General features: G+C 43.5%; 1 protein-coding gene across 1 annotated transcript in view; it reads left to right on the top strand.

Annotated features, from left to right (window-relative positions):
- The window catches only part of KIAA0319L (KIAA0319 like), a gene marked incomplete at its 3' end in the record, with an annotated part of 116401 nt that overhangs the window by 80768 nt on the left and 20664 nt on the right, over window positions 1-14969 (top strand). Inside the window, exons 7-10 of the mRNA XM_080693367.1 lie at window positions 1035-1122; window positions 3307-3399; window positions 8282-8414; window positions 12460-12688. Of these exons, the coding sequence (XP_080549493.1) occupies window positions 1035-1122; window positions 3307-3399; window positions 8282-8414; window positions 12460-12688 (543 nt within the window). The remainder of the gene's footprint in view (window positions 1-1034; window positions 1123-3306; window positions 3400-8281; window positions 8415-12459; window positions 12689-14969) is intronic.

Genomic DNA, 14969 nt, shown 5'->3' with positions numbered 1-14969 from the left:
ACACCTGTCAATGACATATTTATTTATGTATTGTTCTTAGTCATTAAGATGAATATTAAAAGATTGTATTGTTGCCGGGCGTGGTGGCACATGCTTGTAATCCCAGCATTTGGGAGGCTGAGACCAGAAGATCGTGGTTCGCGGACAGCCTTAGCTACTTAGTGAGGCCCTGTGCAACTCAGTGAGACCTGGTTTCAAAATAAATAAAAATAGGGCAGGGGGTATAGCTCAGAGGTTGAATGCCCCCGGGTTTCATCCCCGGACCCGAAAATAAATAAATAAATAAATAAATAAATAAATAAATAAAAGATTGTATTGTAATAGGGGAATGATTTATGCTAAATGAGTAGAAGAAAGAATAATAAAGGATCTAATAACTTGATTTTAGCTAGACTCCAAATACCACTGAAATCTGAGCTCCTCAAAGGTGGGGATCTTACCTTAACCACCTCCATACCCCAACCGGGACAGTGACTGGTACATGATTAATTTTCAATAAGTGTTTGTTGAGTGAATGAACTGTATAAGACTATCTTTTATATGTATTCAAGGATTAGGAAGAACTAGAGAAATAGGATGAGTCGATGTGCAGGGGTGGTGAGATGGGAGTGGTTTTATTTTTCCCTTTATGTTGTGTTTATGCAGTTAGTAGGAATCGGGAGGGGAAATATTCAGATATTTGGGAACTATTTGGTATCATTACAAGATGTTTTTCTTTGAAGAGATGATTATTTCAATTTCATAACTGATGTAGGATGGTTGGGCCCGTAATGTTCTTCTGAAAAGAAAATGGGAGTACAGGGAGATTGAAATCCCTTCTGTTGTTCTAGAGGCAGCCAGTAATAAGATTCACACTAAAAGCCATGTTTCTTTTTAGTTTATCTTGCTGCTTAATCTCTTTAGCTACTTTCCTTTCCCATGTTGAAGAAAGGGCAGGAAAAGAGTGCAGGATCCAGCATGGGAAAGCTAGGTGTCTGTGTTCTCTTAGCACACCTGCTGCTTTTGTGGTTGTCTAAAGGATCTCTCTTCCACAGCTTACTCCAGGCCTGTATGAATTCAAAGTGATTGTGGATGGTCAGAATGCTCATGGGGAAGGCTACGTGAACGTGACGGTAAAGCCAGGTATGTGTCTCCAGCCCAGGCTGTGGCTTGCTGCTCCCTCTGCCAGACTCCTGTGAAGGAGAATTGACTTGGTGTCTTTAATCCTCATTCTTTTTTCATCATAGAGCTATTGGGCAATTCCCATTTCAGTGCAGTAAAAGATTATGGCAATGAAGTCTGTAACACTGGGTGTGGCAGAGGAACATTAGTCACAGGGCCCACAAGCACTGTGCCCTACGAAGTATCCATTGACCAGAGAACTGCTTCTCTAACTAGGCTATGCTGGGAGAGGACCGTGTTGTAACTAAGACACACAAGGAAGCCAGGGGCTCAGGGGAGGCATGCAGAAGGACCACCAGGCAAGAGACTGGTTCCTCCTGATGGCTTTCCAGAGATGTGGGCCTTTGTACACAGAATTCCTCATTTTTTAAAATATAATTGTGTGTGTGTGATGCTGGGGGTGACATCCAGGGGCATTCTACCTTTGAGCTACACCCTCAGTACTATTTTATTCTTATTTTAAAAAATAGGGTCTCAGCCAGGCGTGGTGGCGCACGCTTGTAATCCCTGCGCTTGGGAAGCTGAGACAGGAGGATCACACGGATTCGAAGCCAGTGTCAGCTACTTAGTGAGGCTCTCAGCAACTTAGTGAGACACTGTTTCCAAATAAAAATATTTTTAAAAAGGTCTGGGAGTTTAGCCCGGAGGTAGAAAGCCTCTGAGTTCCACCCCCAGTACCACCACACACAAAAAATAAATAAATAAATAAATAAATAAATAAATAAATAAATAAATAAAAAATAGGGTCTCAATAAGTTGCAGAGAGCCTCACGAAGTTGCTGAGGTTGGCCATGAACTATGATCCTCCTGCCTCAGCCTTCCAAGTTACTGGTATTGCAGGAGTGTACCACCATGCTCAGCTAGAATTCCTCATTTAAACCCTGCTAGTCTTTTACACCTTGGAAAGCAAATTTATCCTGTCATTTTTTTTTCTTTTCTTTTTTTGGTGGTACTGGGGACTGAACCCAGGGTTGTTCTGTCTCCAAGCTAGACCCTCAGTCCTTTTCTTATTTTTTATTTTGAAACAGTCTCACTGCTGAGAGCCTTTGTAAGTTGCTGAGGTTGCCCATGAACTTGCCACCCTCCTGTCTCAGCTTCCCAAGCCGTAGGATTGCAGGTATGCTCCACCTTGCCTTGCTCCGTCATTCATTACAAATGAGCCACTGATGGCAGACCACAGTGCAATAGCAAGGTTTCTTGTTTTGCATTTTCAGAGAAATTTAGAAGGGAGAAAGAGGCACATGTACTGGCACAAATTAATACTATTTTTTGTCTTTTTTTGTCTTTTTTGTCTTTTTCAATACTGGGTATTGAACCCAGGGATGTTCTACCTCTGAGCTACACCCCCAGCTCTATTTTATTCTTTATTTTTGGAGGCTCTCACAAGTTGCTGAGGCTGGCTGCAAACCTGCAATCCTTCTGTTTTAGCCTCTCAAGTACTGGGATTACAAGCGTGCACCACCACGGCTGGCTTTTTTTTTTTTTTTTTTTTTTTTGTCTTTTTTGGTAATAGATTTTCTTTTCATTCCTTGAGCTTTTTGGCCCAGGTAATTTTGTCCCATTTTTCTTTTTACCTTAAAGATGTGATTAGCGGGCTGGGGATGCAGTCATTGGCAAAGCCTATTTGAGAGCACAGCAAGTCCCTGAGTTGTCACCAGCATGGTGACCTCTGTGGTCAGCATGATCAGTGTCCAGGTGGACCAGAGCGGCATGTGGCCCCACTGCACACAGACAGCCCTAGTTACCTCGCACACCATCACCTCAGGGATGTTGAGAAGTCACTTGTTATCTTTCTCTGTGGTCTACACTGCTGCATGGTATGCCTGCCAGGGTTTTACTCCACAAACTTGTTTGTCCACTGTATCAGGCTGGCTTGAAAGCAGCCACCGGCTGCCACAGGGCTTCCCATGAGTTAGACACACGCGAACGTTCAGAGAACGCGCAGGATGCGGGCTGAGAAGTGGTCAGGTTTGAAGAGAACTGTATGCTCCAGGTTTCTTATGTTAGAATGGCAGCCCAGTCTTGTGTCCATCCCATTATTTACAGAATGGAAATTACTGATGTGTGATCCACTCAGATATAGTCTGTCCCTCCTATAAGTCCTAAAGCTCCTCCCCCAGTGTTTTCTGGGTCACTTTCTTGCAGAGCCTCGTAAGAATCAGCCTCCTGTTGCTATTGTGTCGCCTCAGTTCCAGGAGATCTCTCTGCCAACCACTTCTACAGTCATCGATGGCAGCCGTGAGTACTTGTCTGAGCATGACGTTGTCGAGAGCGCTCACTGTGCCCTGATAGGTTAGGGCCAGCCGTCTCTGCGCTCCACTTATGCCAGTCTTCTTGACCACGTTATGGGATGACCAACATCTGAAGCAACTGATTAGTTAGTAACCAACCAGACAGGCCCTATTTAAAATCCTCATGTGGTTTGTTCAAAGTAATATTTCTGCTCTGAGATGGAAAGAAAGTGAGATTATGCCTGTATTTGGAATTACTCTAGTTGAAACTGATGGTTTTCAGATTTGTTTGGATGGGGTTTCCTTTCTTGGTTGTGGACACAGTGTTTCTTGCTGTCAGTGGCAATATGTAACTGAGAGGCCTATGTAGGAGCTCTCACCCAGCCATCACTTCCTGGTAAGACTGCTGACCAGCCTCCTTCTGAGAAGACTCACAAGATGTGGTCTACACCCTGGCAGGGCTCACTAACACTAACCCCTCTGAGTAGTGCCACCTGATGGGTGATGGGGACTTCTGGGTCTTATTCTTTTCCTTGTCTGTGTATACAGGTGGTTTCAGGCCTATCTTCTCACCAGTCTTTGTTTGGTTTCTTTTGATTTTCATTAAAGCCCATCACTCTGACTGTCTTGGCACCAGCAGTGCTTCTTAATAGATACAGTCATTCTTTGGTAAAGGATTCTCTAACAAGGTTAGGCATTTTATGCCAATAATTCTGGCCAAGAGAATAAGACAACAGGCCAAGAGAGAAGTAGCACTTATTGTAGAGAGTGGTAAAAAAAGGGTTTACCTAACGCCAGAATTTTAATAATACACAATGGCTGGGCATGGTGGCCCATGCCTGCAATCCCAGTATTTGGGAGGCTGAGACAAGAAGGTCGCATATTCAAGGCCAGCCTCAGGACCTTAGTGAGACTGTCAGCAACCTAGTGAGACCTTATTTCAAATTTTAAAAATAAAATAGGTTTGAGGCTGTAACTCAGAGTTAGAATGCCCTGGGTTCAATCCTCATTACTGCAAAATAAATTAATTTAAAAATAAAGTAGAGGTATACAGTGAAAAGAATCATACCATCTCTGTCTCCCAACTATTTAGTTTCACCCATACAACTAATGATATTTTATTGTATGCTTCCAGAGATATTTTATGCATGTATAAGAAAATATGTACATAGTATTTATCCTCTTGTTTATACAAATGATAACTTGTTTGAGCACTGTCCTTTGTGTATAATGCCTGTCTGTATATGTTAGGGAAATTTTCCAAATCAGTACATGAAATACTTATCGATCCTTTTTTTTTTTTTTTCCCCCACGGTCCTGGGGATGGAACCCAGGGGCATTCTACCTTCAAGCTACATTCCTAGCCCTATTTCTTCTCTTCTCATCTTTCTTTCTTTCTCTCTCTCTCTCTCTCTCTCTCTCTCTCTCTTTCTTTCTTCATGTGGGTCTGGGAATGGAACGCAGGGACATTCTACCTCCGAGCTACACTCCCTGCCCAATTTTTATTCTTTATTTTGAAACAGGGTCTCACTAAGTTGCAGAAGCCTTGTTTTCAATCTCTGTAGATGACTTGATGACCATTAAAATTTTTTTGGTGGTACTGGGGTTCCTGGAAACCTTTCTACCTCCAGGCTACATTCCCAGACCTATTTTATATTTTATATTTTTATTTGGAAACAAGGTCTCAAGCCCGCAAGGCTGGCTTCGAACCTGAGCGATCCGTCTCGCCTCCCAAGCACGGGGATTATAAGCGTGCGCCACCACGCTCGGCTTACTTTATTTATTTATTTATTTATTTATTTATTTATTTATTTATTTGATGGTACTGGTAGTTGAACCCAGGGGCATTCTAACTTCAAGCTATACCCCCAGCCCTCTTTATTTTGAAACAGGGTCTCACTAAGTTATGGAGAACCTCATTAAGTATGCTCATTCTTTTGCTGTTATGACTTATCATAAATAATTTTGTCACTGGGCATGGTGGCGCATGCTTGTAATCCCAGCATTTGGGAGGCTGAGATGGGAGGATCTGGCTTCTAGGCCAGCCTTGGCTACTTAGTGAGGCCCTCTGGAATTTAGTGAGACCCTATTTCAAAATAAAGAATAAAAAATAGGGCTGGTGGTGTAGCTCAGAGGTAGAATGCCCCTGGGTTCCATCCCCAGTACTGCAAAATAAATAAATAAATAAATAAATAAATAAATAAATAAATAAATAATCTTATCAACATTATGCTTAACATATGTGTTAAATATATATGTAGTATTGCCGGGCGTGGTAGCGCACGCTTGTAATCCCCGCTCTTGGGAGGCAGAGACAGGAGGATCGCGCAGGTTTGAAGCTAGCCACGCACGCTGGCTTAGGAGATCCTGTTTCCAAATAAAAAATAAAAAATAGGTCTGGGAGTGTAGCCCGGAGATAGAAAGACTTCCAGGAACCCCAGTACCACCACTAATAATAATAATAATAATAATAATAATAATAATAATAAATAAAAATAATATATATAAATTCTAGTAGTATAAATTCTAGAAGAATTGCAGACCTGGACCCTCATTGTTTGATTTTGTCTTGTTTTGTGTTCCTGGGGATTGAACCCAGGGATATTCGACCTCCTAATTATATTTCTCAGTCCTGTTATTTTTCATTTGGAAATAGGGTCTTGCTAAGTTGCTGAGGTTGGCTTCAAACCTGCAATCCTCCTATCTTAGCTTCTCAAGTAATACTGGGATTACAGGCATACTTTAATTTTTTCTTTTTTTTGGGGGGGATGGTACTGGGGATGGAACCCAGGGGCATTCTACCTCCAAGCAGCACCCCCAGCCCTATTTTATTTCTTTTTTTATTTTGAAACTGGGTCTCACTGATTTGCTAAAAGCCTCACTAAGTAGCTGAGGCTGTCCATGAACCACAATCCTTCTGTCTCAGCCTCCCAAACCACTATGCCTGGCTTTTTTTTGTTGTTGTTTCTTAAAATTAAAAAGAAAAAATCAGGTGTACTAGTTTATGCCTGTAATTCGAGTACTTAGGCTGGGACAGGAGGATTGCAGGGTCAAAGCTAGCCTCTGAGCAGCTGAATGAGATCCTCCGCAACTTAGCAACACTTAGTTTCAAAATAAAAAATCAAAAGGGCACCGGGTGTGATGGCGCACGTTTGTAATCCCTGCGCTTGGGAAGCGGAGACAGGAGGATCGCGCAGGTTCGAAGCCAGCCGCGCTGGCTTAAGAGACCCTGTTTTCAAATAAAAATATAAAAATAGGTATGGGAGTGTAGTCCGGAAGTAGAAGGGCTTCCAGGAACCCCAGTGTCACAAAAAAAAAAAAAAAAAAAAATCAAAAGTTCTGGGCGTGTAGCTCAGAGGTAGAATGCCTCTGGGTTCAATCCCCAGTAACAAAAACAAAAATAAAATCAGGCAGATAAATACTTGGCAAAGATAAATATTGCCAAAGCATTCATTATAGAATAATTCATTATATCAATTTATGCTTCCACCGTGATTGGGAAGACTGCTTTCTCTACGTCTACGTCTGGTTTTTGGTTGTTTTTTTTTTTTTTTCAGTACTTGGGATGGAACCCAGGGGCATTCTACCTCCAAGCTACACGCCTAGACATACTTTTTTTTCTTTATTTTGAAACAGGGTCTCACTGATTTGCAAAGGGCCTCACTAAGTAGCTGAGGCTGTCCGTGAACCACGATCCTCCTGTCTCAGCCTCCCAAATGCTGGGATTACAAGCGTGCGCCACCACACTTGGCTCCACATCTTCATCCATATAATGTGTCATGAAACCTTTTTTAAAAATAATCTGGTAGATTGCCAGGCGTGGTGGCGCACGCTTGTAATCCTAGTGTTTAGGAGGCTAAGACAGGAGGATTGCACAGGTTCAAAGCCATCCTCAGCTACTTAGTGAGGCTCTCAGCAACTTAGTGAGACCCTGTTTCCAAATAAAGTATAAAATAGGTCTGGGAGGGTTCCACTCCCAGTACCACACACATGAAAAAAAATCTGGTAGATTAAAATGTAGCATATTTCTGGACATGGTGGCACACACCTATAATCCTGGCACTTGGGAGGCTAAGACAGGAGGCTCTCAGATTCAAAGCCAGCTTTAGCAACTTAGGAAAGCTCTCAGCAACCTAGCAAGACCCAATTTCCAAATAAAAAATCAAATAAGGCTGAGGTATAGCTCAGAGGTAGAATCCCCTGATTTCATTTGTAGTAACACACAACCACAAACACACACACACACACACACACACACACACACACACACACACAGTATCATATGTGTGAATGCTATCTTAAGTGTAATTTTAATTTGCACTTTTTTTTGGCCGTACTCGGGATGAAAGCCAGGGCTTTCTACCTCCAAGCTATACCCCCAGCCCTATTTTTTATTCTTTATTTTGAAACAGGGTCTCTCTAAGTTGTAGAGGGCCTCCTTAAGTAGCTTAGACTAACCTTGAACCTGTGATCCTCCTGTCTTAGCCTTACAAATGTGTGCCACCATGCATGGCTTAATTTGCACTTCTTTTTAATGAGGTTTGAGTATGTTTTCATGTGTTTAATAATTATTAGTTTATTGGTTTTTGCACATATTAATGAAATAAAGCTTCTTTTACCCACTCCTAAAAACATTATTGACTTTTCATTCAAAGCATTTTAACCAGTGATTCCCTATGTTAGAATCCTTGGAATAGTACACAGTGGAACATTCATGGAGAGGCAGAATGACCCAGTATTCCTAGGGAAGAAACTCTCCAGAGAGAGTCTGTGGTTTCATGTAGTTTTCCTAGCTTCAGCCCTTTGGGGAGTTGCCCTGGTTTGTATAAACTGGATAAGTGCTGAGACCCAGCATCCTTGTGTTGTAACTGATATTCTTTGTGGTCCAGAAAGTACTGATGATGATAAAATCGTCCAGTATCATTGGGAGGAGCTCAAGGGGCCTCTGAGAGAAGAGAAGATTTCTGAAGATACAGCCATACTAAAGCTCAGTAAACTGGTCCCTGGAAACTACACCTTCAGGTAAATCAGGGTTTAGATTTGCATTGCCCCTAGGCCCGCCCCGCTCATGTGTTGCACATGTCGGTTCCCTGTTGAGTTGGGTCAGTTTTCTGGGAATATGACAGTGGCAAGTATTCAGGGCACAGATCAGGATTTGCTGCAGTCAGTACTTCTCCAAGCCTCATCAGGGAGATCTCTGGGGATCTTCTAGGATTTCTGCCATTAAGCAAAACAAAGGGCCCACCTTCCTTTGCCTTTTCTCAGACAAAATTGAGAAGGAAGCTTCTCCCCTCTTGTCCACACCCTTTGGAAAATACTTCCTCACCTTAGGATGACTCAATAATGATGATGATGATGATGATGATGATGATGATGATGATGATGATGATGATGATGATTTGGTCCTGGAGATGGAACCCAGGGGCATTCTACCTCTGAGATACACCGCAAGTCCTATTTTATTTTTTATTTGTAAATAAGGTCTCACTAGGTTGCTGAGAGTCTTGCTGCATTGCTGGGGGCCATCCTCAAGCCCAGGATCCTCCTGTTTCAGCCCCTTACATACTGGAATTACAGACATGAGGCACCATACCTGGCTGGATGACTCAAGTCTTTCCTTTTTTTGTTTTGCGGGTCTGGAGATGGAACCCAGGGACATTCTACCTCTGAGCTACACCTCCTGCTCTATTTTTTATTCTTTATTTTGAAACAGGGTCTTACTAAGTTGCGGAGAGCCTCACTAAGTAGCTAAGGCTGTCTGCGAACCATGATCCTCCAGTCTTAACCTCCCAAATTCTGGGATTACAAGTATGTGCCATCATCCCCAGCAGACATTTTAATGCACTTAATGAGCATGAAGGCTGACTCTCTGTAACCCTTATACTTGCATAATTCTTTTTATGTTACAAAGCACATGTTCATGAGCATCATACAAATACCATATGTCAACGATACTGTCTTCATTCTACAGCTGAGAAAATGCAGCTGCTCATGTTTAGTGCCTTCTGAAGTTGCACAGCTACAAGTTAAAGATTCTCTGACCCCCCAAGTCAGAGCTCATTCCACTCCATTCCTTGACTTGATCCATATATGTTTTGTTTCCTTGACTGCTCTTGCCATGTTGAGGTCCTGCCTATTCTCAAGGACCGCTTAGTTTTCTGTGAGATGCTCTGAGATCTCACGGAATCCCATTCTCCTCTTGCCGTTGTGCTCGTGGCCTCACCGCTGCCTCAGTAGTGTGATGCCATATTCAAGTAGTGTGATGGCTTATTCCCAGGTGTCTGTCTCTGTGGGGCTGAGACTTATCAAGCCTTAGGCTCTGCTGGGGACACCAAGATGAGTGTCCTATACAGATTCTAGCTTAGCAGCAGCCTCTATTTCAAAACTTGAGCTAAGTGGAAGGGAGGTTCAAGAACATTATTGGAGCCTTGTCATTGGCTTAAAATAAAATGTTGAATTGGTTTTTACCTTAAATTCCCCAAATGGGAAATTTTCCATATGAAATTTAGCCTGGGCCAAATTGAAACTCTTAAAGAATAATGATAATAAGCCAGGTGTGGTGGCACACACTAATAATCCCAATACTTGGGAGGCTGAGACAGGAGGATTGCAGGTTCTCAGATAGCCTCAGCTACTTCGTTAGGCCATTCACAACTTAGTGAGAACCTATTTCAAAATAAAGAATAAAAAATAGGGATGGGAGTGTAGCTTGAAGGTATAAGGTAGAATGCCCCTGGGTTCAATCTCTGGTACTAGAAAAAAAAAAAGATAATAAAAGCTGGGTTTGTTTTTGTTTTGGTGGTACTGAGGATTGATTTTAGGGGCATACTACCCCTCAGCTCTGTTTTATTTTTTACTTTAAAACAGGGTCTCACTAAGTTGCAGAGGGCCTCAACGAGGTTGCTGAGGCTAGCTTTGAACCTGCGATCCTCCTTTTTCATCCCCTGCCCCCAACCAGGAATGGAATTACAAGCCTGCACCACCACACCCAGCTAAGCGGGTGTATTCTTAAACACGAGTGTGTGCTAAGTATTGTTCATAGTTCTTGTCATATCTCATTTACTTTGTATAACAATCATTATGGTTATGCAGATTTCACATGTTAGGAAAGTTTGGCACAAAGAGGCTAAGTGATTTGCCCCAGGTCACATAGCATTGACTCCTGGATCTGGGCTTTTTTTTGTGTGTGTGTGGGTCTGGGGATGGAAGCCAGGGGGATTTTACTTCCAAGCTACACCCCCAGCCATATTTTTTTTCTTTATTTTGAAACAGGGTCTCAGTGAGTTGCAGAGGGCCTCACTGAGTAGCTGAGGCTGTTCACGAACCGCGATCCTCCTTGTCTCGGCCTTCCGAATGCTGGCAATACAAGTGTGCGCCACCACGCCTGGCTGCGTCTGGGCTTTTTTTTTTTTTTTTTTTTTTTTTTTTTTTTGTGGTACTGGGGTTCCTGGAAACCCTTCTACCTCCGGGCTACACTCCCAGACCTATTTTTTTAAAAATATTTTTATTTGGAAACAGGGTCTCTTAAGCCAGCATGGCTGGCTTTGAACCTGCGCCATCCTCCTGTACGCCTCCTAAGCACGAGGATTACAAGCGTGCACCACCACACTCGGCATGGGTCTGGGATTTTTAGCACAATGGTAGACTAGAGTTTGATGAGCAGATGTGTCATGGAGAGGAATTCTTTTCCCTAGCCCTTCAGTGTTTATTTTTTAATTGGTGAGACGATGGATTTGGATTTGATTAAGGTGCAACTAGTTATGGCTCACGTGCCTTCTCTGCTACTTAGATGTGGCCGTAGTCTCCTTCCCTGGCCCTGTGGTCAGTTTTTGTTTTCTTCCAGTATCTCTGCAAGCAAACCAGGGACTGTTTGGGGTGAAAGTTAGAGCAGTGGGCAGCTGCGATCTTGCTGTCTCTTTGCTTCTATTCTAAGATAGGAGACGATGGGTATTTTAACAAGGACACCCATTTAGACAACAGGGAGACTGGGGAAGGGGCCAAACATCAGTGACTTTCCTTCTCCAGGTCTTGCTGAGGTGTACATATATCTGTGTCTTGGGTTTTGTGCTTTTTTCCTAAAGGTTGTAATACCAGCAATCTTCTTCAGGCCACAGGTAGAAGGTGAGATCATGAGATAAAACCCCACAGACATCTAGTCCTGTTTGAGGCTGGTGGTGCAATTTAAACAAACTGCATGTCTTTTCTGTGCTTTTCCTCATTCTGTCAGCAAAATGGAAGGATCCCAAACCTCCTTGCTTGCTTATGCTCACATTTTTTTAGGTGGCATGAGAAGTTTTAGGCTGTTCAGCTGGAAGGCATCATTTAGGTAAAAGCCTGCTCTTATAAAAGAACATTTTTTTTTCCTCTTGCAAATCCTGTTTCTCACTGGCACAAACTGTGGGCCTGTTGCGTGGGAGAATTCATTTCTATCTCAAACTCCTGCCTTCCTGGATCCAGCCCTCCTGCTCCGTCCCAGAGGCTGTCTGCCTGAGGTGTCATGGTCCATGGAGTGTGTATCTGTGAAGTCCTCGGGCCCCTGGGCCAGGGATGATCTCTTCTGAAGAGTGGGCCTGCATCTTAGTTGATCACATAGCCCTGGCAGGATGCTTGCCTCTCTGAGGCTCCTGTAGAGTGCGTATAGGATCCCACTCTAATGACTGTCCTGAGGTCTGTATTGGACGATGTTGGTAAGGGCTTGGCACGCAGATAGATGTGCATGGGGAGCAGAGCTCGTCAGATCCTGAATCCACTGCTGTTGTGATGTATGTATAGCCTTGAGCACGTTCCTTTTCCTCTTTACCTCAGTCTTCTGTTATATGCAAGGAGGCCTAGAAGGTAGTGCTGTACAGAGCTTTTGAGTGGGTTCAGTGAGAGATAAAGAACTTGGAACAGTGCCTGGCACATAGTACACCCTCAGTCAACTCTAGCTTTGTGTTACTCTGCTCTTCAGGAGGAAGGGTAAGAATAATAATCCTGCCACCTTCTTAGTCTTGATGTTTAGCCCTCTAGTTTTACTCCTCTCCCCTGAAACCTGTCCCTCAGTGTACGCCTCTGTCTGCCCTGACAGCCTGACTGTAGTGGACTCTGATGGGGCCACCAACTCCACCACAGCGAGCCTGACAGTGAACAAAGCTGTGGATTACCCACCCGTGGCCAACGCAGGCCCCAACCAAGTGATCACCCTGCCTCAGAACTCCATCACTCTCTTTGGGAACCAGAGCACGGATGACCATGGCATCACCAGCTACGAGTGGTCACTCAGCCCGAGCAGCAAGGGGAAGGTGGTGGAGATGCAGGTGAGATGGCTTGCTTCCTGTCTTCTCACTGGGGAGGAAGAGCCACTGGATTTGGGCCACCCGTCTAATGCTTATTTCTCCTGCATTTTAATTACCAAAGTCAGATTTATGCATTTAGATTTTCTTTTTCTGTGGTACTAGACATGGAATCCAGAGGCATTCTACCTTAGTGTTATACTGAGTTGAGAGTCTCACTACTTGCTAAGGCTGTCCTCAAACCTGCAATCCTCCTGTCTCAACTTCCAAAGTACTGGTGTGTACCACCATGCCAGCCATTTAGATTTTTTTAAGTTCAGGTGCCAGGCATCGTGGCGCACACTTGTAATCTCAATACTTGAGAGTCCGAGACAGGAGGACCTTAGTGTATGTTCTAAGCCAGCCTCAGCAATTTAGTGAGGCCGTCAGCAACTTAGTGAGATGCTGTTTCTTTCTTTCCTTTCCTTTTCTTTTCCTTTCCTTTTCCCTCCCTCCTTCCTTCCTTCCTTCCTTCCTTCCTTTCTTCTTTCTTTCTTTCTTTCTTTCTTTCTTTCTTTCTTTCTTTCTTTCTTTCTTTCTTTCTTTCTTTCTTTCTTTCCAGGTCCGGGGATGGAACCCAGGGGCATTCGTCCTCCAAGCTATACCCCCTGCCCTATTTTTTATTCTTTATTTTGAAATAGGATCTCACTAAGTTGCAGAGGGCCTCACTAAGTAGTGGAGGCTGTCCTTGAACTGCAATCCTCCTGTCTTAGCCTCCCAAAAGCTGGGATTACAAGCATGTGCCACCACGCCCGGCGACCCTGTTTCTAAATAATAAAATATAAAGGGCTAAGGATATAGCTCAGGGGTAGAATACCCCTGGGTTCATTCTCTAGTACAAAAAAAAAAAAAAAAAAAAGGAAGTAAAGAAAGAAAATCTAAAACAAGCCCAGAAAGTTTGGTGGAGGGAAGGAGACTGTTGGGGGGCGAGAGGGGGGGGGGGGCTTTGAGGAACAGGTTAGTAATAATCTCTATCTTAAACCTTTACTATTAAAAAAAAAAAAAAAAGCCAGCTTGCGCGTGGCTGGCTTCAGAGACCCTGTTTCCAAATAAAAAAGTATAAAAATAGGTCTGGGAGTGTGAGAAATGTTATTGTTTCGGGTAGTGCCAGATAGTCAAAGTACTCAGAAGCCACCGGGCACAAATCTTCATCAACTCTGTTGCCAGTTAGAGTAGATTGTCTGACAAAGGACACCTTCTTCCTGGAGCTACTTAGGGGAGATTAAATCAGTCACCAGCAGGTCACATTAAGTAGGTGGTGGTGGTGGTTGTTGTTGTTGTTGTTGTTGTTGTTGTTGTTTTGTACTGAGGGTTGAGCCCAGGGACAGTCTACTTCGGAGCTACACACTCAGCCCTTTGTATTTTTTTTTTTTTTTCAGTACTGGGGATGGAACCTAGGGTCATTTTACCTCCAAGCTACACCCCCAGCCCTATTTTTTAAGTCTTTTTAGTTTTTGAAACAGGGTCTTACTAAGTTGCAAAGGGCCTCACTAAGTAGCTGAAGCTGTCCGCGAACTGTGATCCTCTGGTCTACGCCTCCCAAATGCTGGGATTACAAGCATGCGCCACCGTGCCTGGCCTCTTTGTACTTTATATTATTTATTTTTATTTTATTTTATTTCATTTGTGGTTCTGGGGTTCCTGGAAGCCCTTCTAGCTCCGGGCTATACTCCCAGACCTATTTTTTATATTTTTATTTGGAAACAGGGTCTTTTAAGCCAGCACGGCTGGCTTCGAACCTGCACAATCCTCCTGTCTCCCCCTCCCAAGCGTGGGAATGTATTTTTTATTTGGAACAGAGTCTCACCAAGTTGCTGAGGCTGGCCACAAATCTGTGATCCTCCCGTTTCAGCCTCCCAAGTCCTGGAAATTTTAAGTAAAATTTTAAGAAGCTGGGCGGGGCTGCAGTGGATGGAGTGTCTGAGCCCTGACCACAGGGCCCTCTGTTCTTTGCTTTGAGTGATTCTGCCATATGGTCCTAGTATTGCCTGGTGGTCCAGCTTCTCAAGAGCAGGCAGAATTCAAGTCCTTGATGTGACCATTCTAATTTTTTTGACATTACAGACCAAACAAAGTCCACAGGCTGCCAGTTTTTGACCACTGTTCCGTAGGAAGCTTCTGTGTTGAAAGTGTGCCCTAAATTAATTAACTAATTATTGTGATACTGAGGATTGAACCTAAAGGCCATCTACCTCCGAGCTACACCCCCAGCCCGATTTTATTTCTTATTTGGAAACAAGATCTCTCTAGGTTGCTGAGAGCCTCA

Source organism: Muscardinus avellanarius, assembly GCF_963383645.1.
Source record: "Muscardinus avellanarius genome assembly, chromosome: 3".
Taxonomy (NCBI): Eukaryota; Metazoa; Chordata; class Mammalia; order Rodentia; family Gliridae; genus Muscardinus; species Muscardinus avellanarius.
This window is presented reverse-complemented; position numbering and strand designations above follow the sequence as displayed.